Raw genomic sequence first — 27082 nt, forward strand, 5'->3', positions numbered from 1 at the left:
ACACCTGCATCAATCAATAAATATTTATTATCAAAACATGATGTACCTAGGTACAAAGCTGTCCTAAGAAAATTCTAATGATTTTATTCATCTTGGGGGCAGACAGTACTTTTTGTTCCAGAGTCATGAGCAAAAGACTTAAAACATTTAAAAAAAAATTCTTCGACCACTTATCTTGGGGTCTTTGTGCACCAGTGACTTCAGGTTCTGTAGAGAGACAGCAGGACCTGGTTCTCAGTGACTAGTGGTCCCCATCTCCCAGGAGACTCAGTTCTGGTCTTGCTTCTGCTATGTCTCGCCAGTAGGGGAGCAGAAAAGGCAGGGAGGAGACTTTCTTCTCTATCAAAGGCCAGAGATGGGAGAATACAAACTCGTTTCCTTTTGGTGATAAATGTAGTCCGTCTGACAGATAGGAGGAAAAGTCCTGTGAGGGGGAGAGAACCCGGTTAAAGGCGTGTGCTGGTCTGCCGGCGGGTCCCCAGCCTGCCCGGTGGCCCGCTGGAGCTGCCCTAGCTCGTCACACGCCCCCTGTCCTCTGCGGAGGCCCTGACCGTCTGTGGAGGACACACGGAGCGCCCCACGCTCACAGCATCAGAAAGCGCCTGAGCTGATGCGTCCTTCCAGCTCGGCAGATGGAAGAAGAGAATCAGTGAGTGAATACAGCACTCGACTGTGATCAACAAAGTGAAATGCGTGAGAAACAGCTTGACACACTGGGTCCTGAGCTGTCCTGACTCTTAGTCTGGGTATTACATTGACAGGTGCATGATTAGGTAAAAAGAATTTGTACCGTCCAGCCAAGAGTCCAGACCCCCGCGGCCCCGGTCTCAACAACACTGACCGTGGGAGCCCTTTCTCCTCTGCTCGAGCCGAGCCCCGCCCCACCCCGCCCAGCAGAATCGGGAGCTGGCTCAGGACTCGCAGGCTGCACCGCTCCTGGGCCTTAGTTTCCTCTGCTCTGCTGACGTCCGAGCAGGTGACCGCCAAGGAAGACCTTCCCAGCTCTAGACCCCTGGGAAGTTTTTTCGGACGTGACACGCTGAGAGCCGCCAGCCCCTTTCTCTAGCAGCAGTACTTTCCCACGCCATCGACCATTTACTGCTCATCTGTTTCACTGTGTGCCAACTCCTGTCAGAGGGCTTCCCAGAGCATGATGCCAGCTGCTGCATGCAGGGAGAGAACATGGCCAAGCCAGGGGCGCTGCGACTGCAGGCTCTCCCGGAGCCTCTCCAGGTCCCCCACCCCGCGTCCACTCCCGTCTCAGCAGGGGAGAGGACCACCCATCCAACCCTCTGCACCGGGTCCCCCCAGGACCGTGCACACCACTGTACCTGACCGTCCTTCTGCATCAGGGACCACAGGTCGAGTGCGTCAGCCCCGCAGTCCTGGGCTACCTGTAAACAGGCCCTGGCATATTCACCAACAACCGAGTTCAGGCGGTTTAACTTGCAGCCTGTTGAAAAAAGAAAATCCAGGTGCAACCAACAGACCCAGGTGCTGGCCTCTGTGCAAGCCCTACTACCTGGAGGGCTTCTCAGCACAGGTGAATGGGTACCTGCTGACGGACCCGAACTGGCCTGCCATGGGGCTCGGGACACAGGACGGGCCTCGCAGGTCACGCGTGTCCTGCTCCCCAGCATGGGACCAAGGCCAATGGAACCATGAAGGGCGTTTAGGGGACACTGGACAGATAGGGGCCGGGGGAGCTGAGTGGCCTGGCTAGAGCCCTGGCCAGAGGTGGATGGAGTCGGGCTGGGGGCCGGCGCGGGCAGGGTGTGGTGGGGAAGACTGCGGGGTCTGGATGCCTCAACTGGCGTATGCAATGAGAGGCCGGTGCCGGACGGGGGAACAGCCACCCATCTGACTTTGAACCAGAAGCGGTGAGAGCTGCAAGGGACCACAGTGCTCAGTTTCTCTGCAAAGGGCTGGCCCCTACACGCTTTCTGTCAACAGGAGACACGATGGGACCTCTTCTGTGACCTCTGTTGACGGAAAGCGTAGACAGGGAGTTGACCCGAGGATGCAGCCCTGCGTCCGGGAGCCCACACTCACCTTGCTGGAGGCACTCCTGCGCCCACGCGGCCTCGCAGAGTGGGGGCGGTGTGATGAGGATGAGCCTGCCCTCGGGCACGTCCACGGACCGCAGGTACCGCACCATGCTCCTCAGGTTGGCCACGAACTCCTCCAGGGGCACGTGCTGCTTGGGGTTCTCGTCTGTTCGGGAGGGAGGCAGACACTTCAGCCCCAAAGCTTTTTTAAGGGGTGACAGGTCAGGCTGATGCATGTTCATAGGTGGGCCCCAATCCTGACGTTGCTGGGGAAATGTGTGGCACCCAGGGCGGGGAAGTGGGGAGAGTTCCAGCACAGGGTTCTTCATAAAATGGACTTCATAAAATGGCTTGGAGCCTTGTAAGTGCGCTTGCCTCTCCTGCTTTTCTGTCCTGTGGTCATGAACCCAAAAGGTTGGATTTGTAAAGGAGGGCCGAGCTGTGGAGGGAGCCTGCCCAGGTTCTAGCCTGGCTTTGTCACTGGCTGGCCTTGTGCCCTTGGACAAATGATCCACCTTTCTGCCCCTCCTGCTGGTTTCCTGCTGGTAAATGGGGGTGACAGCAGGGTCTTGCTGTGAAATTACATCAGCCAAGTGTGCCAGGCACTGAGAGCAAGGTGCCTGCCGGGAAGGAAGCTCTCAGTAATAAGCTAAGCACAGCTGTCATCACTGCAAAGGTTTCCTTCTAGACAGGCTCACACAGGCTCGCTGCAGGCTTTTTGTAAACCCCACAAAAGTGTAATTCAGGAGGAAAGTCAAAGCACTCATGATCCTACTACCCAGAGAACCACTGCTGGCACTTGGCTGTACTTCTTTCCAGTCCTTGCCAAGCTGAAATGTATACTTCACAAAAGAAGAGGCATCACACTAAAGATAAATGACCATGCTGTGTTTTTTTAAACATACATTATAAGCGTGTCTGTGTTCACAAGGAGTCCTCAGAAACCTGGTGCCTGGTTGTAGGGTGACCACAGTGAACGCTTCTGCTTCCTTACTGTGTAGCACGCCAACGTTTTGTTGTAAATAACACAGCAGAGACGTCTCTGCACATGGACCTGGCTGGCCAGGTTTCTAGATGAGGGGGGTCTGGATGGCAGCTTTCCGGAAAGATTTCAAGTCCTCCCTGTCCCAGCCCCTCCTCCAGTCCTGTAAGAGCACCTGTTCTCCACACTTGGCAGCTGTAGTAATGCTGCTTAAACGCACTGATGTGAGAGTCAATATTCAGTTTTCCCTTTGTGCGTGACGGAAGGCGTTACACATTTCTGAACATGTACTGGCTATTACAGTTCTCCTGCTGTGATCCATCTGTTCTGCCTCTGCCCATTTTTTAAAATTGGAGTATTTTTCTGATTGATTTCTACATTAAAAACATTAACCTTCTGTTGTCATGCTTTTGCAAAACTTTCCTTAAAGTGTCATTTTCTTTTTTTTGACATAGGCTATTTCATAAATTGCAATTTCCTCCATTGTTTTCATACTTGTTTTTCCTTGTCCTGAAGTGAAAGAAATTGCTTCTTTGGGAAATTTCTGTCTCATGGAGAGCACTTCTAGTCTCTACCAACACTCGTTGTTTATAACCTCACAGGCACAAGGCGCCTTTGTCACAGTTGGGAGCTGCCTCCTCCCTGCTCTCAGCCTCACCTGAGGGCCCCGCCTGCGCTGCGGAGAGGGGAGGGGCACCGGAGAAGCCTCTGGAAGCCGCTGCTCCTCTCAGTTACTCCAATCAGAGGGCCCTCCTTTCACGAGCAGGGAAGGAAAAGGGGCTTGCGCTCGCCAGCTGTGCCTCCAGTCACGGAAACAGTTCTTCCAAAAATACGGAGACACGTCTCCTGTTCGGACCTGTTTCCCGTGGCCTGGGACTCAAGCCTGGTCAGGGTGCCGCTGCCCAGAGCGGTACTTTCTCCGGGGGTCAGTGTGAGTCGCACCGCGACGTGTACAGCTGGCTCTCTCCTGCCAACTGCATCAGCTAAAGCGAGCGCTCAGGAACCGAGCGCAGCACAGATGGACTCCAAAACCATTAAACTCCAGAAGCTGCAGGTCTGCTGAGGACCCAGGCCTCTGCGAGGTCGGGAGTAAAACTGACTGACATTAAAGACAGAAGAAATGAGTGGAAGTAAAAGGGGAACCTATTTTAAGTTTGGCAAAACTACCTCCTGGGAGATAACGAAAACATTTGAAAAGAGTGTAGAAACTTAAGTTGGCTTTAACAGAAAACAGTGACAGATGGCCTAGGGAAACACAAGTGCCTGTACCTTTGAGCGCACTGTCATTGGCGCCAAAGAAAATCGTGACAGCCACTGGGCTGTCCAGCCCGCTCCCCTTCCTGACGAGTCTGGGGAGGATAATTTTGGCCCATCTGGTGTTGTAACCTGAAAATCCACGATTCAGGACATCACATTTTCTAAAATGAAAAAAAAAAGTTAAAGGTGAATTGTGGGCAGAGAACTGTTTTCGGCCCCCTGCAGCCACACTTTGGTGAGGGAGGGGGTGTGTCTGTGAGGAGGCAGGCAGTGCCCGGCGGCTGACTGCCCGGGCTTCACCGTGTGGATGGGGCAGGGCCGGGCTGAGGCATGTCGGACTCCTTCCTGGTTCTGAGACCCAGGGAAGTCTGCCCAGGCCTCCGTGACAGAGGTTGTGAAGAAGAAGGGGCTGTGCAGACTCGCTGGTGCCATGCCTGGTTGGTGGGCTGCTTTAAAAGGAGCAGAAGGCAGAGACTGCCCGTGTGTCCCCCGCTGTCTACAGCACCCACAGTGGGGGCATTCGTTCAGGTCGTCAACGACACTGCCACCACTATCACCCCATGTTTTGATTCAGTAGATTAGTTGTGTTTCAGTTTAAACCAGTTCTAACAGGCATTTTATTCCTCTTTAAAACTATATGACTTGATTCACAGTACTGTATGGAATGCTGAAAACACAAACCATGGAAATGGATCTAACACTGAGTAGCTATGATCTTTGGTAGGTTTGTAGATGTTTTAAGTTACCCATTAAAACACTTTTTTCCCCAGTGAATCTCAGAGTTCAGTTTATGCTTAGCAAACTGACGTGGTTAGTTTTGTTGTCTGGTTCAAATTCTTACATGTAAGCAACTAAGCAGAGAAGCTGGGGCACCAAAGGCCCGAGAGAGGAGGAGGGCCTCTGCTCTGATAGCTCAGCATCTGTGAGTCTTCGGAGCGACGACAGAAATTCAGGAACGTTTACTTCTGAGTCTTGTGTTCTTAGCGTATACGGATTACAAAAAACTGACTAGCCGTTCTAACGCCTCCACTTAGAACACTTGACAGTGGAGCACTCTAGAATCCGCTAAGTCTGTCTTACATCATCCAGCGGTTAAGTCCCTGCCGCACTTAAAAAACAAGCAGAGCTGCCCCCGCCCGCGTGGTGTGGCAGCAGCACAGTGAGGGCTGCGGTCACAGCAGCCAGTGGCTGGACCTCGCCGCCCTCGACCAGCAAGGGCCTTGGCCGCTCAATTTCCCTGAGCTTGTCTCCCCACCACTGAGAGGTGAACACTAGTACCTCATCTGCTAGGTTACCTGATGATTAAAAGTAATACAGTGGCCAGATCTATATAAGGAGCTCAATAAATGCCAGCCACTACAGATTAAAAAAAAAAAAATCATTATAATAAGGCTGGGAACCAGGAAAAAACTGCTAGTGAGGCCCAGGGTTGAAACTGTTACAGTTCCTGTCTGAAAGGGGAAGAGTATCCAAGTTTCTCTGGATTGACTAACACAATCAGTAGTGCCCACGTTATTCAAATGGCTAAAGAAACTGGAAAATTAAGAAAGGTTTTCACATAAATTCTTGGCTAACAATAGGAATTTAAGTTCAGAGGCTAAAAGAATTATTCAAACAATATTTATCAATAAATATCAAAAGCATTTAAGTAGATTTAAGAATTGTTAAAATGCTTTTGTACTGAATATACAAAGATTTTACTTAAAGCTAAAATTTCGGGATTCCCTATGGGACTCCATTTCTTAAGTGTATTGCTCTCCATGCAGGCAGGGGGCACATGGCAGACTGCTACAGGAGACTCGGATTGGATCCCTGGGTTGGGAAGATCCTCTGGAGAAAGGAACAGCAACCCACTCCAGTATTCCTGCCTGGAGAATCCCATGGACAGAGGAGCCTGGTGGGCTACAGTCCATGGGGCCGCAGAGTCCGGTGCAACAGTGCACACGCATGCTCATCCAGGAAGTACAGAAGGGCAGTTACAGTAAGGTGATTCTTAGTAAGGTAAGTAAGTTAGGTAAGTTAATTCAGTGTTTTAACTGAATCAAATCAATTCCAGGCTTAGGTCTGCAAAAAACATTCACACCAAGTGTTCACATGGCTAAAGACAGAACGTGTCCTTCCAAAGGGCAGATGTCAGTGGGACAGAAAGGAGCATCACAGAGGGAGGGCACGGGACCGCAGCGTGAAGCAGACAGTGCCTCTGATGCTGGGTGTGCTGCTCCGGGGACCTGCCCGTTGGGAGAAGGTGGGCTCAGGGTGCCCACGTGAGGAACCCCTGCTGCCGAGCTTTTAGTCTCTGTTCCACATGGCATTTTGGTTCATGACAGGTTCTAGTGGCCTTGGTTGAGGTCAGAGAGCCCAGGGGACGGGGAGGCAGGCTCTGTGGACAGAGCCCCAGTCAGGGAGATCTCAGCCCACGGAGGCCTCCCTGTGGGTCAGCCACAGCCGCTCAGTTTTGTTCTGTCACAAGATGCTTTTAAAATGTGACATATCCATACATGGTCTACAACTTCATCTTTAAGAAATACACATAATTTTCTTTATTGGCTGTGTGGCTTTGTGGGATCTTTGCTCCCTGACCAGGGATTGAATCTGGGTCCTAGGCAGCAGGGAATTCCCTACAATTACTCTCAGTTCTGAAAATTAACTAGCTTCTAATTAAATGGTCTTTAGCAATCACAAGCTTCCCTCATAGCTCACTTGGTAAAGAAAAGTGAAAGTGAATTTGCTCAGTCGTGTCCAACTCTTTGCGACCCTATGGACTGTAGCCTACCAGGTTCCTCTGTCCATGGGATTTTTCCGGCAAGAGTATTGGACTGGGTTGCCATTTCCTTCTCCAGGGAATCTTCCCAACTCAGGGATCGAATCCGGGTCATCTGCATTGTAGGCAGATGCTTTATCGTCTGAGCCACGAGGGAAGTCCGCCTGCAATGCAGAAAACCCTGGTTTGATTCCGGGTTGGGAAGATACCCTGGAGAAAGTATAGGATACCCCTCCAGTATTCTTGGGCTTCCCTTGTGGGTCAGCTGTAAAGAATCTGCCTGCAATGTGGGAGACCTGGGTTTGATCCCTGGGTTGAGAAGATCCCCTGGAGAAGGGAAAGGCTACCCACTCCAGTATTCCGGCCTGGAGAATTCCAGGACTATACAGTCCATGGGGTCACAAAAAGTCAGACACGACTGAGAGACTTTCACTCACTCACTTAGCAATCACACCTGTAAACAAACAGTTCTGACCAGATTTTAGTACTAAAACGATTCAGAAAACAGTTATTGGTGAGACTTTCACTCACTCACTCAGCAATCACACCTGTAAACAAACAGTTCTGACCAGATTTTAGTACTAAAACGATTCAGAAAACAGTTATTGGTGAGACATTTCTGGAGTTTCAGACAATTGGAATATTCTGCTTTTCAGTATCTTCTATTTGATCAGGAAAGGTTAATCGATCAATTAAACAGGTACTGAACTACTAAAAACAAAAGCTAGCGTTTGCTGAGCACTTCTTATGAGCCCGGTACTTGACTGCGCAGCACGCAGTAGCTCACTCACCCTCCAACAGGAGAGCAGGGTCCCTCTCGTCCACAGAGGGGAGGAGCCTGGGCTCAAGGCCAAGGCCACCTGACACTTGCTGTTGGGCAACCTCACCCACCTCTCTCCACCCTAGTTTTCTCAGCTATAATGGATGGCGGGACTCCCCAGTTGTGCTACCGGTAGCTGTAAAGATTCAATGAGACAATAAACATGAAGTGTTTTAACCTCTCTTGGCACCTGGTGAGCACTCAATAAAGTTAGCTATTAGAACCTCCTACCCTTCTTACAGGAGAGAAAACAGGAATGAAACGACACTTTTGGGCCTTTAGATTAAGTCAATTTAAACAGAGAAAGCATTTGGAAATAGAAAAAGCTGGAAAGTCGTTCTTTTCATTTCTAGTTTAGGAGATGAAGAAGAAATGAAGATATTTTAAAACACTTCAAATTCAGAAATTACGTTAAATGTATTTTCTTGGTGTGTTAGTTATACTGCTGAAGAAAACTATCAAGTAATGTAAGCCGGCAGACACCCAGCTTGTTGTTTCTTCTGAAGGAGGAAAAGAAAACTGCTGATCGGCTTACCGAAACCCAATCACAAATCCTGGTGTCTCCTGTTTCTAATGTGGAAATGTTTCTAAATATTTCTTAACCTCTTGAACTGGGACATGTTTTCCTTTTAATAATTCCATTAGCATATGCTTAAATGAATTTTGGCAAATGGGATGTCAAAATCATTATTTCTCCCCCCACCACCCCCACTATTTCTGCTATATATATATTTCTTTTCTGTTATATTTTATAAAGTGAATTTGGGAGGAAAAAGTCTCTACCCAAAAAGGAATCCAACTATAGTTTCAGGACATATTTTGTATTATTTCATTTGACTTCCTTGCTAATTATTTCGGTCATAAGTGAAAAAGAACTTGTCTTGTTTAGATAGTGAATAGCCATATGTTTTGGATCCAAACCCCTGATACATTTTGTCACAACTTTGAGGGTTTGGTTTCATGCGGTGGCCAAGTTTTAACTGAACCTGAGTGCTACCCCCCGCCCCCCCACCCCTTTGCATACACCAACTGGGAAAGGCGGAAAAGAGGAACAGAGGAGGGACTTACTGTTCGGCACCACCATTCCCTCTCTTCTCCATCAATAAGCACTCAAGCATCAATCTAGAAACTATTCTCACCTGACCAGCATGTCAGCCAGTGATGCTCCCCATCCACCCTGCTGGAAAGAAAACTGAAGAAAGAAAAGCCGATTACCACTTATCCATGTCATCAGGACAATCTGTTCAGCAACCCCCCTCCTGTTCTCTCTGCGTTCTCTGACTTCTTGGCCTGCACCATTCACTTTGCTCCGAGGTCATTTCAGGGATTACCGTAGCTGCACTGCAGCAGCGCTCTAGAAGTGAGGGGTCTTCCCTGGCACAGGATTTGAGCCAGTCAGCTGCATTTTATTATTTGTTTTTTGGCCACAGCATGAGGCATGTAGGATCTTAGTTCCCTGACCAGGGAGTGAACTCGCACTGCCCCTGTGGTGGAAGTGCAGAGCCCTGACCTCTGGACCACCAGCGAAGTCCCCGGCTGCATCTCACTGAGACCTGTGTTAGTGTCACTGTTATTTAGAAAAGATACTTAAGAGAGATACAAGAAATAAAATCAACTGTCTAGTTAGGAAATGAAATCCACATTACACTATCTCACCATAGTTGAATTAATAAGGAAATTAGAGAACTCAGAGTATTTTTGATATACATTCCCTTGTGGAATCTGGAAAGTCCTCAGGAGCCTAAAAATAAAACTGGTTTAAGAAGTCATGTCTGAATGTGAGAAAAATAAGAAACAAAAGCCACAAGAGAGTAATTTTAAAAATGCACTCCTTCCCTGAAGTAAGAACATCTATTTTTCCTCTGATGAGAGATGAAATAATCCTGGGTGAAAAGATGATCTGGCTCTTCGCTGCAGTGTATGCCTCTGGAGAGGGGAGCAACAAAATAAAAAGACACCTTAAGGGGCTAAAAATAGCTGCATCCATGCCAAGGTGGGGCCAATTATGGACAAGATACAGAGACCAAAAACCCAATTGCCACTTCTGAAGAGCTGGGAACAAAAGTGGGGTGTTACGAGCAAAAGCAAGATACTGCCCAGTGCCCCCTGCACTCAACACACTCGGAGCCTGGGCAAACCACCTAAGCCACCCCCCTCAGGACCCCAAGACTCACACCTACCCTCACCCCATCTAAGGAAGCAGTTTGCCCCACCTTGGGGAGCAAGCAAGGGAACATGTTACTTGTTTTCACTCCTTCCATGTGGCCCCAGGAGCTCCAACCAAGCCTTGCTTGAATTCCTTGACTGGTCTCTCACCAACTCTGATTAGGGAAAGGCCAAGAACCCTGGTTGCTAACACCTGGAGGTATCTCTTTCTGGGTCAACCTGTTCCATCAGAGGAAGCACAGAGGTGAACTGGTTCCAGGGTTTCTGCGTGGAGCCCAGGCAATACAAAACTGCAGAAGGTGCTTCAGCCCCACCCTGGGGCCTGTGCAGGCGACCTGCCCAGGGAAGCTCTGCGATACAGAGCCCTGCTCCTGCTGTGAGCGAGTTTAAAAGTCCCTTTTCAGAATTCGCTGTATGGCTCAGGAAACTCAAACAGGGGTTCTGTATCAACCTAGAGGGGTGGGATGGGGAAGGAGATTCAACAGGGAGCGGATATATGTATACCTATGGCTGATTCATGTTGAGGTTTGACAGAAAACAGCAAAATCCTATAAAGCAATTATCCTTCAAAAAAAAATATTAATTAAAAAAAAAGTTCCTTTCAGGGAGAAGGACAAGGGTCACTGAGCAGGAAGACAACACGACTGGAGACAGCGTGCCAGGGCTTGTTGAGATTTCCATGAAAAATGACGCGGAGAGGAAAGGGCAGCCAGCGCGGGCCCTTTGACCCCAGGGCGCGGCCGGGACGAGCCCCTGAACGCGCCCGCACACGGTCTCCTCCGTCAAACGGGCTCCCGAAGACTCAAGAAGACCCGGGTCCAGTACTGCGAGGCCGCGCCGCCCCCCGAGGCCGTCACTCCCCACGCCGAGAAACGAGCCACCGGCGCGGTGTCACGAAGGGGCCCGCGCTGCCGGGCTCGGAGGCGAACGGCCTGGGGGCGGCGGGCTGCGGCGGGAGGCGGCCCCGCAACCTCGGGACAGTCGGGGGAAACGGGAGCCAGGGATCGGCCAAGAAACCAGGCTCGCGGTTCTCGGTCGGGGCCGCAGGCCCAGGGGGCGCGGAGAGGCCGAGCTGGGGCCTGCGGACTGGACGCGGGGCCGAGCGGCGGTCACCTGGGTGATGGAGTCTCCGAAAAGCAGAACCCGAGGCCAGACCAGAGGGCTCCCGCTCGCCACAGCCTCGCATAGCGCCATGATGCCGACGGCCGGGAGGCGGGGCCACGCCGGATATCCGGGCGGGGCGGATAGCGGAGGGGCGGGGCGCATAGCGGAGGGGGCGGGGCCAGGCTGGACACCTGGGCGAGGCGAGCTGCCCGGGATGGGGCGGGCGGGAGGAGTAGGCGCCTGCGCAGTCCGAAGCCTTCGCTAGCAGGTCTTTCGGTTCAGTTCAGTCGCTCAGTCCTGTCCGACTCTTTGTGACCCCATGAATCGCAGCACGCCAGGCCTCCCTGTCCATCACCAACTCCCAGAGTCTACCCAAAACCATGTCCATCGAGTCGGTGATGCCATCCAGCCATCACAGCCTCTGTCGTCCCCTTCTCCTCCTGCCCCCAATCCTTCCCAGCATTAGGGTCTTTTCCAATGAGTCAGCTCTTCGCATGAGATGGCCAAAGTATTGGAGTTTCAGCTTCAACATCAGTCCTTCCAAGTAACACCCAGGACTGACCTCCTTTAGGATGGACTGGTTGGATCTCCTTGCAGTCCAAGGGACTCTCAAGAGTCTTCTCCAACACCACAGTTGAAAAGCGTCAATTCTTTGGCGCTCAGCTTTCTTCATAGTCCAACTCTCACATCCATACATGACTGCTGGAAAAACCATAGCCTTGACTAGACGGACCTTTGTTGGCAAAGTAATGCCTCTGCTTTTGAATATGCTAAGTTGGTCATAACTTTCCTTCCAAGGAGTAAGCGTCTTTTAATTTCATGGCTGCAGTCACCATCTGCAGTGATTTTGGAGCCACCCAAAATAAAGTCTGAAACCGTTTCCACTGATTCCCCGTCTATTTGCCATGAAGTGATGGGACCAGATGCCATGAACTTAGTTTTCTGAATGTTGAGCTTTAAGCCAGCTTTTTCACTTTCCTCCTTCACTTTCGTCAAGAGGCTTTTTAGTTTCTCTTCACTCTCTGCCATAAGGGTGATGTCATCTGCCTATCTGAGGTTATTGATATTTCTCCCGGCAATCTTGATTCCAGCTTGTGCTTCTTCCAGCCCAGTGTTTCTCATGATGTACTCTGCATATAAGTTAAATAAGCAGGGTGACAGTATACAGCCTTGACATACTCCTTTTGCTATTTGGAGCCAGTCTGTTGTTCCATGTCCAGTTCTAACTGTTGCTTCCTGACCTGCATATAGGTTTCTCAAGAGGCAGGTCAGGTGGTCTGGTATTCCCATGTCTTTCAGAATTTTTCAAGGTTTATTGTGATCTACACAGCAAAAGGCTTTGGCATAGTCAATAAAGCAGATGTTTTTCTGGAACTCTCTTGCTTTTTCGATGATCCAGAGGATGTTGGCAATTTGATCTCTGATTCTTCTGCCTTTTCTTAAACCAGCTTGAACACCTGGAAGTTCACGGTTCACGTATTGCTGAAGTCTGGCTTGGAGAATTTTGAGCTAGTAAAAAATTATTTTACTAAATTACTTTACTAGTGTGTGAGATGAGTGCAATTGTGTGGTAGTTTGAGCATTCTTTGGCACTGCCTTTCTTTGGGATTGGAATGAAAACTGACCTTTTCCAGTCCTGTGACCACTGCTGAGCTTTCCAAATTTGCTGGTATATTGAGTGCAGCACTTTCACAGCATCATCTTTCAGGATTTGAAATAGCTCAACTGGAATCCCATCACCTCCACAGCAGGTCTTTGCTGGTTGGCTGTTCTTCCTGGATGGTCCCTTAGGGGCTCCAGGAGCGGGGTTCCTTTGGAGACCAAGTGAAAGTCTCTCAGTTGTGTCCGACTCTTTGCGACCCCAAGGACTATACAGTCCATGGAATTCTCCAGGCCAGAATGCTAGAGTGGGTAGCCTTTCGCTTCTCCTGGGGAATCTTCCTAAACCAGGGATTGAACCCAGGTCTCCTGCAGGCGGATGCTTTACCAGCTGAGCCACTAGTTGGACCCTTCGGAGGTCACTTTAAAACATGCACTAGCTGCCGCTTCTTGGAGAGCTCATTTTTGTCAGTTTACAAAAGCTCAGCTTCCTGCAATTCATTAGCTTTTTATTCCATTACCCGAGCCATTAGATGTGGGGCGCGCATGGCGACCCTGTCATCTAGAAGCCCACCGACTCTTTGAGACAGATGAGGTGAGGCTGCATCCACCCACCCTCTGGCCAGTATCAAATGTCAGCTCTGCAAGTGGCAGACAACCCCGAAAGAGCGATGTGACGCTGCCATCAGATCCAACATCTACCGAGTGAAGGTGGGTTCAGATGTTTGAGCAAATGGCAAGTCATTTGAAGAACTAACGAACGGTATAGCAATGACTTCCAAGGGATTCATTCATCACAGCTATCCCTTGTTAATTAAATTAGGCATCCAACTTTTTGACCTCAGTTTTAAAAAAAAGTTAAGACATTTGCTAAAGATAGTACAGCAGACTACACAGGAAGGACTCCAGTGGGATTTTGCAGTAGGGGATAGCGGTAGGTAGGCTTCAGCTCAGTTCAGTCACTCAGTCGTGTCTGACTCTGCAACCCCTGGACTGCAGCACGCCAGGCCTCCCTATCCATCACCAACTCCTGGAGCTTACTAAAACTGATGTCCATCGAGTCAGTGATGCCATCCAATCATTTCATCCTCTGTCAGCCCCTTCTCTACCTGCCTTCAATCTTTCCCAGCATCAGGGTCTTTTCTAGTGAGTCAGTTCTTCCCATTAGGTGGCCAAAGTATTGGAGTTTCAGTTTCAGCATCAGTCCTTCCAATGAATATTCAGAAATCATTTCCTTTAGCATTGACATTTTAGGGATCAATGAACTAAAATGGGCTAGAATGGGTGAATTTCTTGCAGTCCAAGGGACTCTCTCAAGAGACTCTCCAACACCACAGTTCAAAAGCATCAGGCCTTCATCACTCAGCTTTCTTTATAGTCCAACTCTCACATCCATACATGACTACTGGAAAAACCATAGCTTTGACAAGACGGACCTTTGTTGGCAAAGTAATGTCTCTACTTTTTAATATGCTGTCTACGTTGGTCATAACTTTTCTTCCAAGGAAAAAGCGTCTTTTAATTTCATGGCTGCAGTCACTATCTGCAGTGATTTTGGAGCCCCACAAAAAGAAAGTCTCTGTTTCCATTGTTTCTTCATCCATTTGCCATGAAGTGATTGGACTGATACCATGATCTTAGTTTTCTGAATGTTGAGCTTTAAGCCAACTCCTCTTTCATCAAGAGGCTCTTTAGTTCTTCACTTTCTGCCATAAGGGTGGTGTCATCTGCATATCTGAGGTTATTGGTATTTCTCCTGGCAATCTTGATTCCAGCTTGTGCTTCATCCTGCCCGGCATTTTGCATGATATATTCTGCATATAAGTTAAATAAGCATGGTGACAATATACAGCCTTGAAGTACTCCTTTTCCTATTTGGAACCAGTCTGTTGTTCCATGTCCAGTTCAAACTGTTGCTTCTTGACCTGCATACAAGTTTCTCAGGAGGCAGGTCATGTGGTCTGGTATTCCTATCTCTTTCAGAATTTTCCACAGTTTGTTGTGATCCACACAAAGGCTTTGGCATAGTCAATAAAGCAGAAGTAGATGTTTTTCTGGAACTCTCTTGCTTTTTTGATGATCCAACGGATGTTGACAATTTGATTTCTGGTTCCTCTGCCTTTTCTAAATCCACTTGAACAACTGGAAGTTCATTGTTCATGTACTGTTGAAGCCTGGCTTGGAGAATTTTGAGCATTACTTTGCTGAAATTTAAGATGAGTGCAATTGTGCATTAGTTCAAGCATTCTTTGGCACTGCCTTTCTTTGGGATTGGAATGAAAACTGACCTTTTCCAGTCCTGTGGCCACTGCTGAGTTTTCCAACCTTGCTGGCATATTGAGTTCAGCACTTTAACAGCATCATTTTTAAGGATTTGCAATAGATCAACTGAAATTTCATCACCTCCACTAGATTTGTTCGTAGTTATGCTTCCTAAGGCCCACTTGACTTCACATTCCAGGATGTCTGGCTCTAGGTGAGTGATCATACCATCGTGATTATCTGGGTCTTGAAGATCTTTTTTGTACAGTTCTTCTGTGTATTCTTGTCACCTCTTCTTAATATCTTCTGCTTCTGTTAGGTCCATACCATTTCTGTCCTTTATTGTGCCCATCTTTGCATGGAATGTTCCCTTGGTATCTCTAATTTTCTTGAAGACATCTCTAGTCTTTCCATTCTATTGTTTTCTTCTTTTTCTTTGCACTGATCACTGAGGGAGGCTTTTTTATCTCTCCTTGCTATTCTTTAGAACTCTGCATTCAAATGGGTATATCTTTCCTTTTCTCCTTTGCCTTTCACGTCTTTTCTCAGCTATTTGTAAGGCCTCGTCAGACAACCATTATGCCTTTTTGCATTTCTTTTTCTTGGAGATGGTCTTGATCACTGTGTCCTGTACAATGTCATGAACCTCCATCCATAGTTCTTCAGGCACTCTATCAAATCTAATCCCTTGAATCTATTTGTCACTTCTACTGTATAATCGTTAAGGGATTTGATTTAGGTCATACCTGAATAATCTAGTGGTTTTTCCTACTGTCTTCAATTTAAGTCTGAATTTGGCAATAAGGAGTTCATGATCTGAGTCACAGTCAGCTCCCGGTCTTGTTCTTGCTGACTGTATAGAGCCTCTTCATGTTTGGCTGCAAAGAATATAATCAATCTGATTTCGGTGTTGACCATCTGGTGATGTCCATGTGTAGAGTCTTCTCTTGTGTTGTTGGAAGAAGGTGTTTGCTATGACCAGTGTGTTCTCTTGGCAAAACTGTTAGCCTTTGCCCTGCTTCATTCTGTACTCCAAGGCCAAATTTGCCTGTTACTCCAGGTATCTCTTGACTTCCTACTTTTGCATTTCAGTTCCCTATAATGAAAAAGACATCTTTTTTGGTGTTAGTTCTAGAAGGTCTTGTTAGGTCCTCATAGAACCGTTAAACTTCAGATTCTTCAGCATTATTGTTCAAGGCACAGACTTGGATTACTGTGATATTGAATGGTTTGTCTTGGAAACAAACAGAGATCTTTCTGTCGTTTTGATGATTGCATCCAAGTACTGCATTTCAGACTCTTCTGTTGACTATGATGGTTACTCCATTTCTTCTAAAGGATTCTTGCCCACAGTAGTAGATATAATGGTCATCTGAGTTAAATTCACCCATTCCAGTCCATTTTAGTTCACTGATTCCTAAAATGTCAATGTTCACTCTTGCCATCTGCTGTTTGACCACTTCCAATTTACCTTGATTCATGGATCTAACTAAACTCTGGATATAAGAAAGAAGAGTAGGGGTCTGTAGCCAAGGAGCAGGGGGAGGGGTCAGATGAATGTGAAACCACGAGGAGGGAGGATAAATCTCCCTGACCTGGTTCCCACTGAAGGCAGGGTAGGGTGATAGCAGGATGAGGAATCTGAGTGGCTATTCTGGGTGAGTAGATCAAGAGTGAAGAATTTTTGCTAAACTGACTCAGCAGGATTCTTGCTAAAACTGATCTAAAGGGGCCAAGGGTAGGACCCAAGGTGGGGGATTAGAAGACAGAGGAGCCTGGCCCATGTTTGCTCAAAGGAGAGTCCTTGTTACCTCAGTCATTGCCATGAAGTTTGACAGCTATGACTGAAGTGAGCCAGAAGGATGTCCTGAAAGAACTGAGCTTAAGGGGGAGACCAGCAGGGAAGTCATGTGTGTCAGAAATATTGCCGTTTGCGTGGCTTGGACATGGAGTGTAGGGGGAGCGGTTGGAGCTGGAGAGGCAGGCAGGGACCCAGTCTTCAGGTTGGGAGTTCTTGGCTTCAACTAGTATCATCTGAGAGCTTTAAGAGTGTGCTGACGAAGTGGCATCACTGCAGACCAGTTAACTACACTGCAGATGGTGGGATGTGGCATCAGCACATTGTCACAGCTTCTCACGTGATTCCAGTATGTGGCCAGGGTTGAGAACCCTCTGTGAGGCCAAGTTAAGGTTTGGACTTCACCCTAATTAAGGCGAAGAAGCCCTGCAGGATTTCCAGCAGGGGTGGCTTGAGGGCAGGTCTGTTATTTTAGGAATCAGTCATAGGGAGAGGAGAAGGAAGACCGTGGCAGGAACCAGATGGGAGAAAATGACCTGGAGTTAGAGCCACAGTCCAGATTCAAGAGCAGCTTAACATCCTTAACTGAAATTGGTACCTTAGGGGGAGGGACTGGGAAACAGGACTTGCTTTTTTTGCTGCATATAACCTGGGTTGTAAAGATAACACAAGTGTGTATTAATTTAAAAATGTTTTTAAATGTATCTCAACAAAATCCTAAATGACACTTATAAAAGGTGACCCTTAGACCTCTGGTTTGGGCCAAAGTAGAGTACTTTATAGAAATAGATGTATTTTGTTTCAAGCAAAAATTCAGATTCAGGCACTGACGTGTGTATCACTGAAGCACAGGCAAGAACTAAACAGTGCCTGGATGAGTGGAGGCTTTAGCCTGACAGTGAGTGTAACAGCTCTGCAGCTGGGCTGCAACTTGAGGACCTGGCCCCGGTCTGTGCTCATTCTCATTCAGAGGGAGCAATCAGGCCCTTTCCCTGAGAAAGCAGCCCTGGGCTGAGCCCTCCACACATGGCACTCAACACTCCTGTGTCCAGTTACTTGCAAGTCTAAATTACTTGTACTTGAGGAAACTGGACTGCTGATTACTTTACGCATAAAACAATTCGACAACATATGACCCTTGAACCTGAGTCATAAAAATTCTATTTTGAATATTTCTGAATTGAATTATACAAAGAAATAATATTGAATCTCAAGTCCTAATTTTACAAACTATAAATTAAGGAATTTGGTAAGAATATTGGAAAGAAATAGAAAGGGGGCTTAAAACTTTTAAGTGATAATCTCTAATTAGCAATTCAAATTAAGAGGATATAAATGAAAACTCAAACCATCACACATTACCTTTCCTTAAAAGGGACATAAGATATTCCGACCCTGCTGCCGGGAGCAGATCTGAAGTTCCTGAGGGAGCTGCATACATGCCTAGAAGTAGAATCAGTAACAGCAGTTTATTCAGCAGTGTGAGAATAATGGACAAATTTGGTGGTGATTTAGCAGTATTCAAGGTGCTTGGATAAAGGCCAGTTGCCATCGAAAGTGAACAGGGTACCCCAGAGAAATGAATGTATTTTATTTTAAGCAACAGAAGTAGAGTCAGGCATTACAAAAGGCTGAATGTCGACAGACAGAGGCTGTCAGTGGACGGGTGTGAGGGCCTCGTACAGTCTCTGGGCCGCCAGTTCCACCATTTCTCGGAGGGACTCGTCATCTTCACTGCCTTCTTCACATTCTACAGTCTGAAAGTGAGAGCACAGACATGCCTTTTAATGCAAGTGTCTAGAATTATTATATGCAAGGTAAACTAATGCTCTTTAAAAACAACTGGTTCCCAAGGGGGTGGGGCCTTGATTATTAAAAGCCAGAAGGGCTGCACTGCATACCTGTGCGCTTGCACTGGATGCAGAGATTCCCAGTGGCATGATGACTGGGTCTAACGAGAGGCTAACTTGGGAGGAAAAAAAGAATAAAAGGAAAGCTGAGAGAACTGTTTACTTCATAGCCTGTGTTTTGATCCAGCAAATGATACTCCAGGAATTTAGTCTATGCAACACAAATTACTGAAACACTGAGCAAACAATAGATGTGGTCATCTACTCAACATCTGGTATTAAATTTGATCTATATTCACTCATCGTCTCCTGTGCCTGCGTGCTCAGTCACATCCAACTCTTTGTGAGTCCATGGACTGTATCCTGCAGGCTCCTCTGTCCATGGGATTTCCTGGGCAAGAATACTGGAATGGGTTTCTGTTTCCTCCTCCAGGGGATCTTCCCGACCCAGGGGAAACCATGTCTCCTGCACTGGCAGGTGGATTCTTTACCACTGTACCATCTGGGAAGCCCAGTCATCTCCCAATTACTTCTTAACTACAAAGAACTATACTGTTTAAAAGAATTTTTGTTATACAATAAATATCCCTCATGTAAAAATTTAGCAATGAAAACACCCTTAATTCTATGACCTACTGATAACTACTTTTAACCTTTCAGTATATAATCTTCTAGACTTCTGGCTATACACATATTCCTTTAAAACAAAAATGGGATAATTTATCATACTTGCTATCTTATAACTTTCCCCTCCCACTCAATAATGTAAATGGATGACTTTGCACATTAATAAATCATTCCTAGTGGCTGTACATATAGTATCATCATAAGGGTATAACACACATATTATTTTTTCAGTTGTTTTATTTATTAGATCCTACTCTTGGAAATGTAGGTCTCTTGCAGTTTTTCTGTGTTATAATCAATGCTAAAATAGACATCCTTTTATAGATACTTTTGCTCACTTGCCTAATTATCTTCTTTGGTTAAATCCAGGAAGTGGAATTGTGGATAAAAGTATTTATTTTTTGAAGACTTTCAATGCAGATCACCAAACCACCCTGCAGAAAGAATGCGCCACCCAACTTCTAGCCTCTTCCTTGTCCAAAATAGCCCTGGAAGTCACTGTTCCCCTCTTCTTTCACTGTCACTGGGTCATAGCACCCTTTTTAATTCGTGCCAATATAAGCACAGAAACAGTGACGTCTCATGCTTTAAATGTGTATTTCCTTTAATTATTAGTGGATCTGATTTGAACGTTTGTTTCATAGGTTTACTAGCTCTCAATATTTCTTCTCTAGGTTCTTAGCTTTTTTTCCTTCTTATTGAGGTAAAATAAATCTAGTGTTTTCTCAAAACATCTAAACAGTCAAAGTATATACAGAAGAAATACCAAAGGTGTTATTTGTTTAGAACTGTTTTAATCTTCAAAAACAACTCCACAAGGAGGATGTACTTGTTCATTTCTGTCTGTGACATAATCCTGAAAGATCTGCTGGGTGTGGTGGGAGGAGGCCCTACACTCTCGAAGCCCATTGTTTGGACAAATCACTTGGATCTTGCTGCCAACAGAAGAGCAGCTTCTCTGAAAAATCTGGAGTCAACTGGACGCCACACTAGCGAAATGCTGAGGTTAAGGCACATTATTCAAATAGAAAACAGTGGAGGAATAAAGACAAGGGAAATGTGTGCTACGCAGCAATGTGCAAAAAACACTCATGATGAAAGAGAAATAAAAAGGACACAGAACTGGTAACACAAACACAATTTTTAAAATGTAGGAAAAAACTGGAAGGAAATGCCAAAATGTAAGAGATTTTTGCTTTCACTTTTTTCCCCCAGATGTCCTGAAACGTAGAAATGAACAGCTACATACCCGTGTCTCCAAATTTATGTTAGCAGTTTTTCCATCCACTGTGACACTAAGAATAGAACCATCTTTTACACTAACACAGTCTTCTCCAAATATGTCCCTTAAAATAAACAAAGATGCGCTATTAGTGGAGAATGCTTTACAAATATGTAGAGTACAGTTTTATATATTTGGGGGAAAATAATATTGGAAATAGCCTATAGTTGTGAAGTGGAATACTTATACCTACCCCCCAAAAGCTAAAGTGTCAGTTGCTCAGTTGTGTCTGACTCTGTTGTGACCACATGGACTATAGCCCGCCAGGCTCCTCTGTCCATGGAACTCTCCAGGCAAGAATACTTGAGTGAGTTGCCATTTCCTACTCCAGGGGATCTTCCCCATCCAGGGATCAAACCCAGGTCTCATGCATTGCAGGCAGAGTCTTTACTGTCAGCCACAGCATTTATCCCCATCTACCCCTGAGATTTATTTACTTTCATACATTTTATTAATTTTACAAGACAGGTGAAATACACAGCTATCATTTATTAAGAATGCTTCATTCAGCAGGCACTGTGTTAGGTACTTTATATACATTATCTTAATCCGTATGTATTTTGGTAAGGGGGCTTCCCTGGTGGCTCAGCTGGTAAAGAATCCGCCTGCAATGCAGGAGACCTGGGTTTGATCCCTGGGTTGGGAAGATCCCCTGGAGAAGGGAAAGGCTACCCACTCCAGTGTTCTGGCCTGGAGAATTCCATGCACTGTATAGTCCATGGGGTCTCAAAGAGTCGGACACGACTGAGCAACTTTCACTTTCACTTCATTTTGGAAGGAGCCCCTTCCAGACAGGAGGGAAGCAAGACACAGATTTGCTTAAAGCCCCAAGGCTATGAAGCACTGGAGTAGTCTTCAAATCCAAGCACCCCAGTCCACTGGCTCTCTGGGCCTTTAGATCAATTCCAAAGGCCTCCTGTGAGTTACACTCAGCAGTGGCTGGGGTATTTAGTTGGAAAGAAGCGGTTCAAGGCACTTTACTGATAGAAAAGAGTCACCCAGACCAGTTCGGTGACCTTGTCTGAGCCTCAGAGCCAGGCAGCGATGGCACCGGCACTGAGCCCCTCCCTCCTGCGTCACTACCCGGCTGAGCAGTAATCACGCAGCACTTACTGGAGCATGATCTCCAGCCTCTTGCTGTAAACGTGCATTTCTAATTTTTTAGAAACCTTCTGTACTGCACCTGGGGAAAAAAAGGAACGGTGGGTTCAATGTCCATATTCCTGGTTAGGATAATTTCCAAATCAACAATCAGAAGATAGTTGCTGAGAAACCAAAATGGTTAATTGGAATCCTTTAAGTGACAAATATACATAGAGCATCAACTTGTGGAGGTAAGTTGAGAAAAATGTGTAGCTTTCTTATGTGTCCTCAGAGTGGGGGGACTCAAAATAAATGGCAGATAGGGCTGAACATGCATGCAGGTACAGATACAGCTGCTGTTTCCAGACCTAGACTGAGGTGTCATCAGGTTAAGAAACGAAACAGGAGCAAATGCTATCAATGAAGAATAATAGTGTTTCACAGAAGGTGCTTCTAGAATAGAGCTGGCATGTGAGGCTTCCTGGAATATTTCAAGCTTAGCTTCCTCCCCAGGAACACAAAGGCCCGCCGTACACGTGACCTTAACATGCGTTACACTGAATTATGCATAAAATAGAATCAAACTATAAAGAAATGATACAAAGATATTTTCATGGGCGTTTTCTTTGATTAAAAAATGCTCCTTAGCAAAGAAAACAAAATTACTGCAAAACTGCCCCCAATGGAAATTCCATTTTGTTAACAAGTTTTACTAGACATGAATATAGCAGCATATTTTCATATTAGAAATGTTGGCTCAACTCAGCAATATTCTGGAATTTCTGATTGTTTTTAAGAGGACTATTACTAAAGAGATTTTTATCTTCCTGTTAACTGCAACCACATTTTTACAGCACGAATGGAGAATCAGGATAAAAAGTAAGTAAAATATTAGTAATATACACTGTTATTCATATATCTTGGATTATAGGAATGAAATAATAAAGAAATTTCAAGTTCTTGAGGACTGTTTTATGCTTTATATTTCACAGAACCATGGGATAAATGAAAGAATTGAAAAAAATGAAGTACTTCTGTACCTTTCCTTATTTTTGGGTTTGACTGAACTTCTAGTATCACGGTTGTGACTGTATCTGCATACATATCATTGGAAGGATTTGCCAACCACTGCAAGGAAAGAGGCAGAATTAGCGGGGTCCAGCCCAGCCACGCTCACAAACTGTAATCACCAGCACCCATCCACAGACTGTACGTGGGGGACTACTGCTTCTAGCATTTCACTGAAATCAACCGACCCATTATTTACTGAAAATAACTAATAATGCTGACTTCTCTAATTTTTTTTTTAAACAACAGTAAAATGTTTTATACCAAGTAGGTCCTTTGTGGTGAGTGTCTTATACGCATCCTCTCATTTAACTCACATCTTCATTATAAAGGAATAAACTGACTCAAAAGTAATTTGTGTAAGATAACATAAACAGTAATTAATTGCTAGTTTTGGGATTCAAACTTAAATTGCTAGTCTCTATATTTTAGTAGCACAGCCAGTTTCATCTTTAAAGATTTACTCTGCCTCTCATATGAAGCCTAAGGTCCTCTGTCACTGTCCTGTGCCCAGCGCTCTAGAAGAGTCTTCCCTGTCTGCCAGGTTAGGTGAGATCCCCACCCCGCCTCTTATCATTCTCTGTCCAAAGAGTACTTTTATAAGCAATAGAGTCACTTGAAGATCTACCTTGAAGATCTTCTTTGGCATGTTAATTCTAGGAAATAAAAAAATGCATTCTCTTAATAGTATTTAGTAGCAAGAGCTAAATTAATGTCTCTAATAACTTCTCCCCTTTCTTAGATATGCTTTATATGACTATATTATTTTATGTAACTTCATGTTATAGATAACTATTTCTCTTGACAGTTTTTCAGTTACTTTTAACCTTACAAACACAATTCAAACTTAAATCAGAGAACTGCAGTGGGAACAGCACAGACCAATCTTTTTCTGTTTGTTTAAACAGTAATATGTATAAACAGAATAGTAGACCACAGAGCTGGGAAATTTACAGTCTGCCGTGAGGCAAAGAAACAGACAAGGTATCTTCCTGGATCATTCAGTTCCAGGACTCACTGAAGAAAATCCTTCTTTAAATAGATGCCAACCTATGAAAGGGCTTCCCTGGTGGCTCAGACGGTGAAGAATCTGCCTGCAATGTGGGAGACCTGGGTTCGATCCCTAGGTTGGCAAGATCCCTGGAGAAGGGCATGGTAACCCACTCCAGTATTCTAGCCTGGAGAATTCCATGGACTGTACAGTCAATGGGGTCACAAAGAGTTGGACACGACTGAGTGACCTTCACAACCTATGAAAATCAACCATCAGAGTCATTTGGTGTGTGGGTCCTAAATTCTACCAATATGAATTTAAAATTATAACAGTGGGAACCATATTTACCTAAATTAATCATTTCGAGCCTTTGTGGATTTGGGTCATTTTAATGTTGCAGGATTCCACCCTCTTAAGAAGAACTGCATGACAAGTTTGTTTGCTTTAAAGTAACAATTATATTTTTATCTTGAGAATTTTAAGACCTTTTAATATTACTGAAGACATTCTAGGATACCACAGAATCAGTTAACACTTACTCATATGAGAGGCTTTGGCTCATTACACACACTAAATACCAAGTCTTAATTTATTATTAGTGTCTATGCTACTGTAACTATATAGAAAATGCCTACCTATGCTATATTTAAAGCTGATCTTACAAAGAAAAATATACATATATATATTTTCCAACAATTTTTTTCCTGATTGGGAAGAACCCAATTTTCTCTACAATTACATGTGAACTCAAAACATTTCCCCCTCCTTGTTTAGGTAAATGATCTCATCTTACTTCTAATACCACCATTCCTGGTTCCTGTATTACAGTAATATTTTTAAACACTGTCAAAGCAGGCTTTTCTTGAATTTCTAATTCTTCCACATCACCTGAAAAAAAAGAAACTGTAAGATGTATATAATTTTTTGAGGGGGGCGATACAAGGCGGGGAAATGGGAGGTATAAACTACTGGGTATAAGATAGGCTCAAGGATGTGTTGCACAACATGAGGAAGACAGCCAGGATTTTGTAATAACTATCAATGGAAAGCAACCTTTAAAAATTGTGTAAACATAAAAAATTTTGGAAAAAAGCCATAATAAAAAATTAATAATCTTCTATAGCATAATTTATTTAGTTATAGAGTTAGCTGAAATAAGATGGTACAATAAAAAAATTTAATAACTCATGTGTATAGACAGACTTTAAATAGTTAAGTAGATTTTATATAAATTGCTAATAGCAATTGAAAGAGATCAACAAATGCCTTATATTACAAAAATTCACATAACTAGACACAATTTACCTTGAACATTAAACATGTTATCAATTGCAAACTGATGACTGTCAAACATCTATGTCTGTTCAAGAGATTCAGCAACTAGCATCTTAATATTTAACATGAACCGTCACTTCTACCTTCTGTCTTAACAGGTTTTAATAGTTCTACAGGGAAATTCCATTGTCTAAGATAAAGCTTTTCTGGTCTTCCCAGTAACCTTTTAATTAAGGGTTAATTCAGACATATTTTGAGCTTCCCTGGTGGCTCAGATGGTAAAGTATCTGCCTGCAAGGCAGGAAACCCAGGTTCAATCCCTGGGTCTGGAAGATCCCCTAGAGAAGGGAATGGCAAGCCACTCCAGTATTCTTGCCTGGAGAATCCCATGGACAGAGGACCCTGGTGGTCTATAGTCCATGGGTTGTAAAGAGTTGGACACAACTAAGCAACCCTTATCCAAAATGGAGTGGAAATGATAATAATAGGATCTCTTCATAAGGCTTTGTAGGTATACAATGTGTGAAGCATCTAGAATCATCCTGAGCACATAATATGTCCTTTATAAGTGTTTTCTACCTTTCTTTTAATAAGTGTCCAATAGATGCTTTGTAAGGAGAAGGCGATGGCACCCCACTCCAGTGCTCTTGCCTGGAAAATCCCATGCACGGAGGAGCCTGGTGGGCTGCAGTCCATGGGGTTGCTAAGAGTCGGACATGACTGAGCGACTTCACTTTTCAAGCAACTGACACTTAACACTTTCAGACATATTTTATTAACTTCCTGTGTTACTTTCTAACATGAGGTTCTGAGGTTAAAAAAAAAAAATGTTCTTTCTATTGGTTTATCTTTTAGCAGTACTGTATTATATCATTTACAAAGAACATGTTAATAGAAAGTATAACTTCGTGATTTGAAGCTCTTATTTATCAGATAGAGCCCTCGTTTTTAGTCTTTGACCTTCATGATGTTCATACACAAAAGTCTCTAATTCAAAATGGTCTAATATGAAAACAGAAGAGGTTACTCTTTACTGACCTTTGGGCAGTGGTCATGCACTCTTAAAAAATCTGCTCTAGAGATCTGTACTGATGGAACCAGAAAAATTACTTTCATTGAACGAAGAAAAGACATTATAAAATTTAGGTATACTAGGTATAAAAATTATGTTAACTGAAGTGGATTTTAAATACAAGAAGCAAAAACTACTAACAATTTTAGAATTTTATGTGGATCAAGAATAAGAAATATTATGGGATTTAAAAAATGTTTATCAGACTATTTTTAAAATTTCACCTAAAGGTGATAACATGACCAGGTGAAGTACAAATAAAATTTGTGCAATTCTGACACAATTATCAAAATTAACGTCCTTTCCTAGATATCAGATCAGATCAGATCAGTCACTCAGTCATGTCCGACTTTTTGCGACTCCATGAATCGCAGCACGCCAGGCCTCTCTGTCCATCACCAACTCCCGGTGTTCACTGAGACATCCATCAAGTCAGTGATGCCATCCAGCCATCTCATCCTCTGTCGTCCCCTTCTCCTCTTGCCCCCAATCTCTCCCAGCATCAGAGTCTTTTTCAATGAGTCAACTCTTCGCATGAGGTGGCCAAAGTACTGGAGTTTCAGCTTCAGCATCATTCCTTCCAAAGAAATCCCAGGGCTGATCTCCTTCAGAATGGACTGGTTGGATCTCCTTGCAGTCCAAGGGACTCTCAAGAGTCTTCTCCAACACCACAGTTCAAAAGCACCAATTCTTTGGCGTCAGCCTTCTTCACAGTCCAACTCTCACATCCATACATTACCACAGGAAAAATCATAGCCTTGACTAGACGAACCTTTGTTGGCAAAGTAATGTCTCTGCTTTTGAATATGCTGTATAGGTTGGTCATAACTTTCCTTCCAAGGAGTAAGCATCTTTTAATTTCATGGCTGCAGTCACCATCTGCAGTGATTTTGGAGCCCCCAAAAATAAAGTCTGACACTGTTTCCACTGTTTCCCCATCTATTTCTCATGATGGGACTGGATGCCATGATCTTTGTTTTCTGAATGTTGAGCTTTAAGCCAACTTTTTCACTCTCCTCTTTCACTTTCATCAA

General features: G+C 45.0%; 2 protein-coding genes across 4 annotated transcripts in view; both read right to left on the reverse strand.

Moving 5' to 3' along the window:
* Window positions 1-9: 9 nt before the first annotated feature.
* On the reverse strand, window positions 10-11277 carry IAH1 (isoamyl acetate hydrolyzing esterase 1 (putative)). Of its 2 annotated transcripts, XM_070799152.1 has the most exons (6): window positions 11148-11277; window positions 9008-9060; window positions 4300-4448; window positions 2053-2214; window positions 1332-1453; window positions 10-424 (listed from the first exon to the last, which is right to left on the reverse strand). In XM_070799152.1, the coding sequence occupies exons 1-6, from the start codon at window positions 11226-11228 to the stop codon at window positions 242-244; spliced, it is 750 nt and encodes a 249-aa protein (XP_070655253.1). In that variant the 5' UTR covers window positions 11229-11277; the 3' UTR covers window positions 10-241. The 2 variants fall into 2 exon arrangements, with proteins under 2 accessions (XP_070655253.1, XP_019826283.1); XM_019970724.2 differs by lacking the exons at window positions 4300-4448; window positions 11148-11277 and having other exon boundaries at window positions 9008-9050.
* A 7089-nt stretch (window positions 11278-18366) lies between these two features.
* Window positions 18367-27082, reverse strand: part of CPSF3 (cleavage and polyadenylation specific factor 3) — a 33471-nt gene continuing 24755 nt past the window's right edge. Inside the window, exons 14-18 of one of the 2 annotated variants that reach the window (XM_019970726.2) lie at window positions 24495-24589; window positions 22680-22767; window positions 21670-21739; window positions 20524-20620; window positions 18367-18554 (exon numbers count right to left, since the gene is read on the reverse strand). In XM_019970726.2, the coding sequence (XP_019826285.2) occupies window positions 18453-18554; window positions 20524-20620; window positions 21670-21739; window positions 22680-22767; window positions 24495-24589 (452 nt within the window). In that variant the 3' untranslated portion in view covers window positions 18367-18452. Of the gene's footprint in view, window positions 18555-20523; window positions 20621-21669; window positions 21740-22679; window positions 22768-23335; window positions 23364-24494; window positions 24590-27082 lie in introns of those variants that run through there. The other variant, XR_011569409.1, reaches the window with a different exon arrangement.

This window comes from Bos indicus, chromosome 11 (assembly GCF_029378745.1).
Source record: "Bos indicus isolate NIAB-ARS_2022 breed Sahiwal x Tharparkar chromosome 11, NIAB-ARS_B.indTharparkar_mat_pri_1.0, whole genome shotgun sequence".
NCBI classification, from domain to species: domain Eukaryota; kingdom Metazoa; phylum Chordata; class Mammalia; order Artiodactyla; family Bovidae; genus Bos; species Bos indicus.

Excerpts from the sequence above, each read along its gene's own strand:
- IAH1 (XM_070799152.1), bottom strand. The coding sequence starts at position 11,228 with ATGGCGCTATGCGAGGCTGTGGCGAGCGGGAGCCCTCTGGTCTGGCCT. Across the intron at positions 4,449-9,007 it reads CTGGCTGACATGCTGGTCAG|AAAATGTGATGTCCTGAATC; the intron begins GTGAGAATAGTT and ends TTTTCATTTTAG. Across the intron at positions 1,454-2,052 it reads GCAGGAGTGCCTCCAGCAAG|GCTGCAAGTTAAACCGCCTG; the intron begins GTGAGTGTGGGC and ends TTTTTTCAACAG.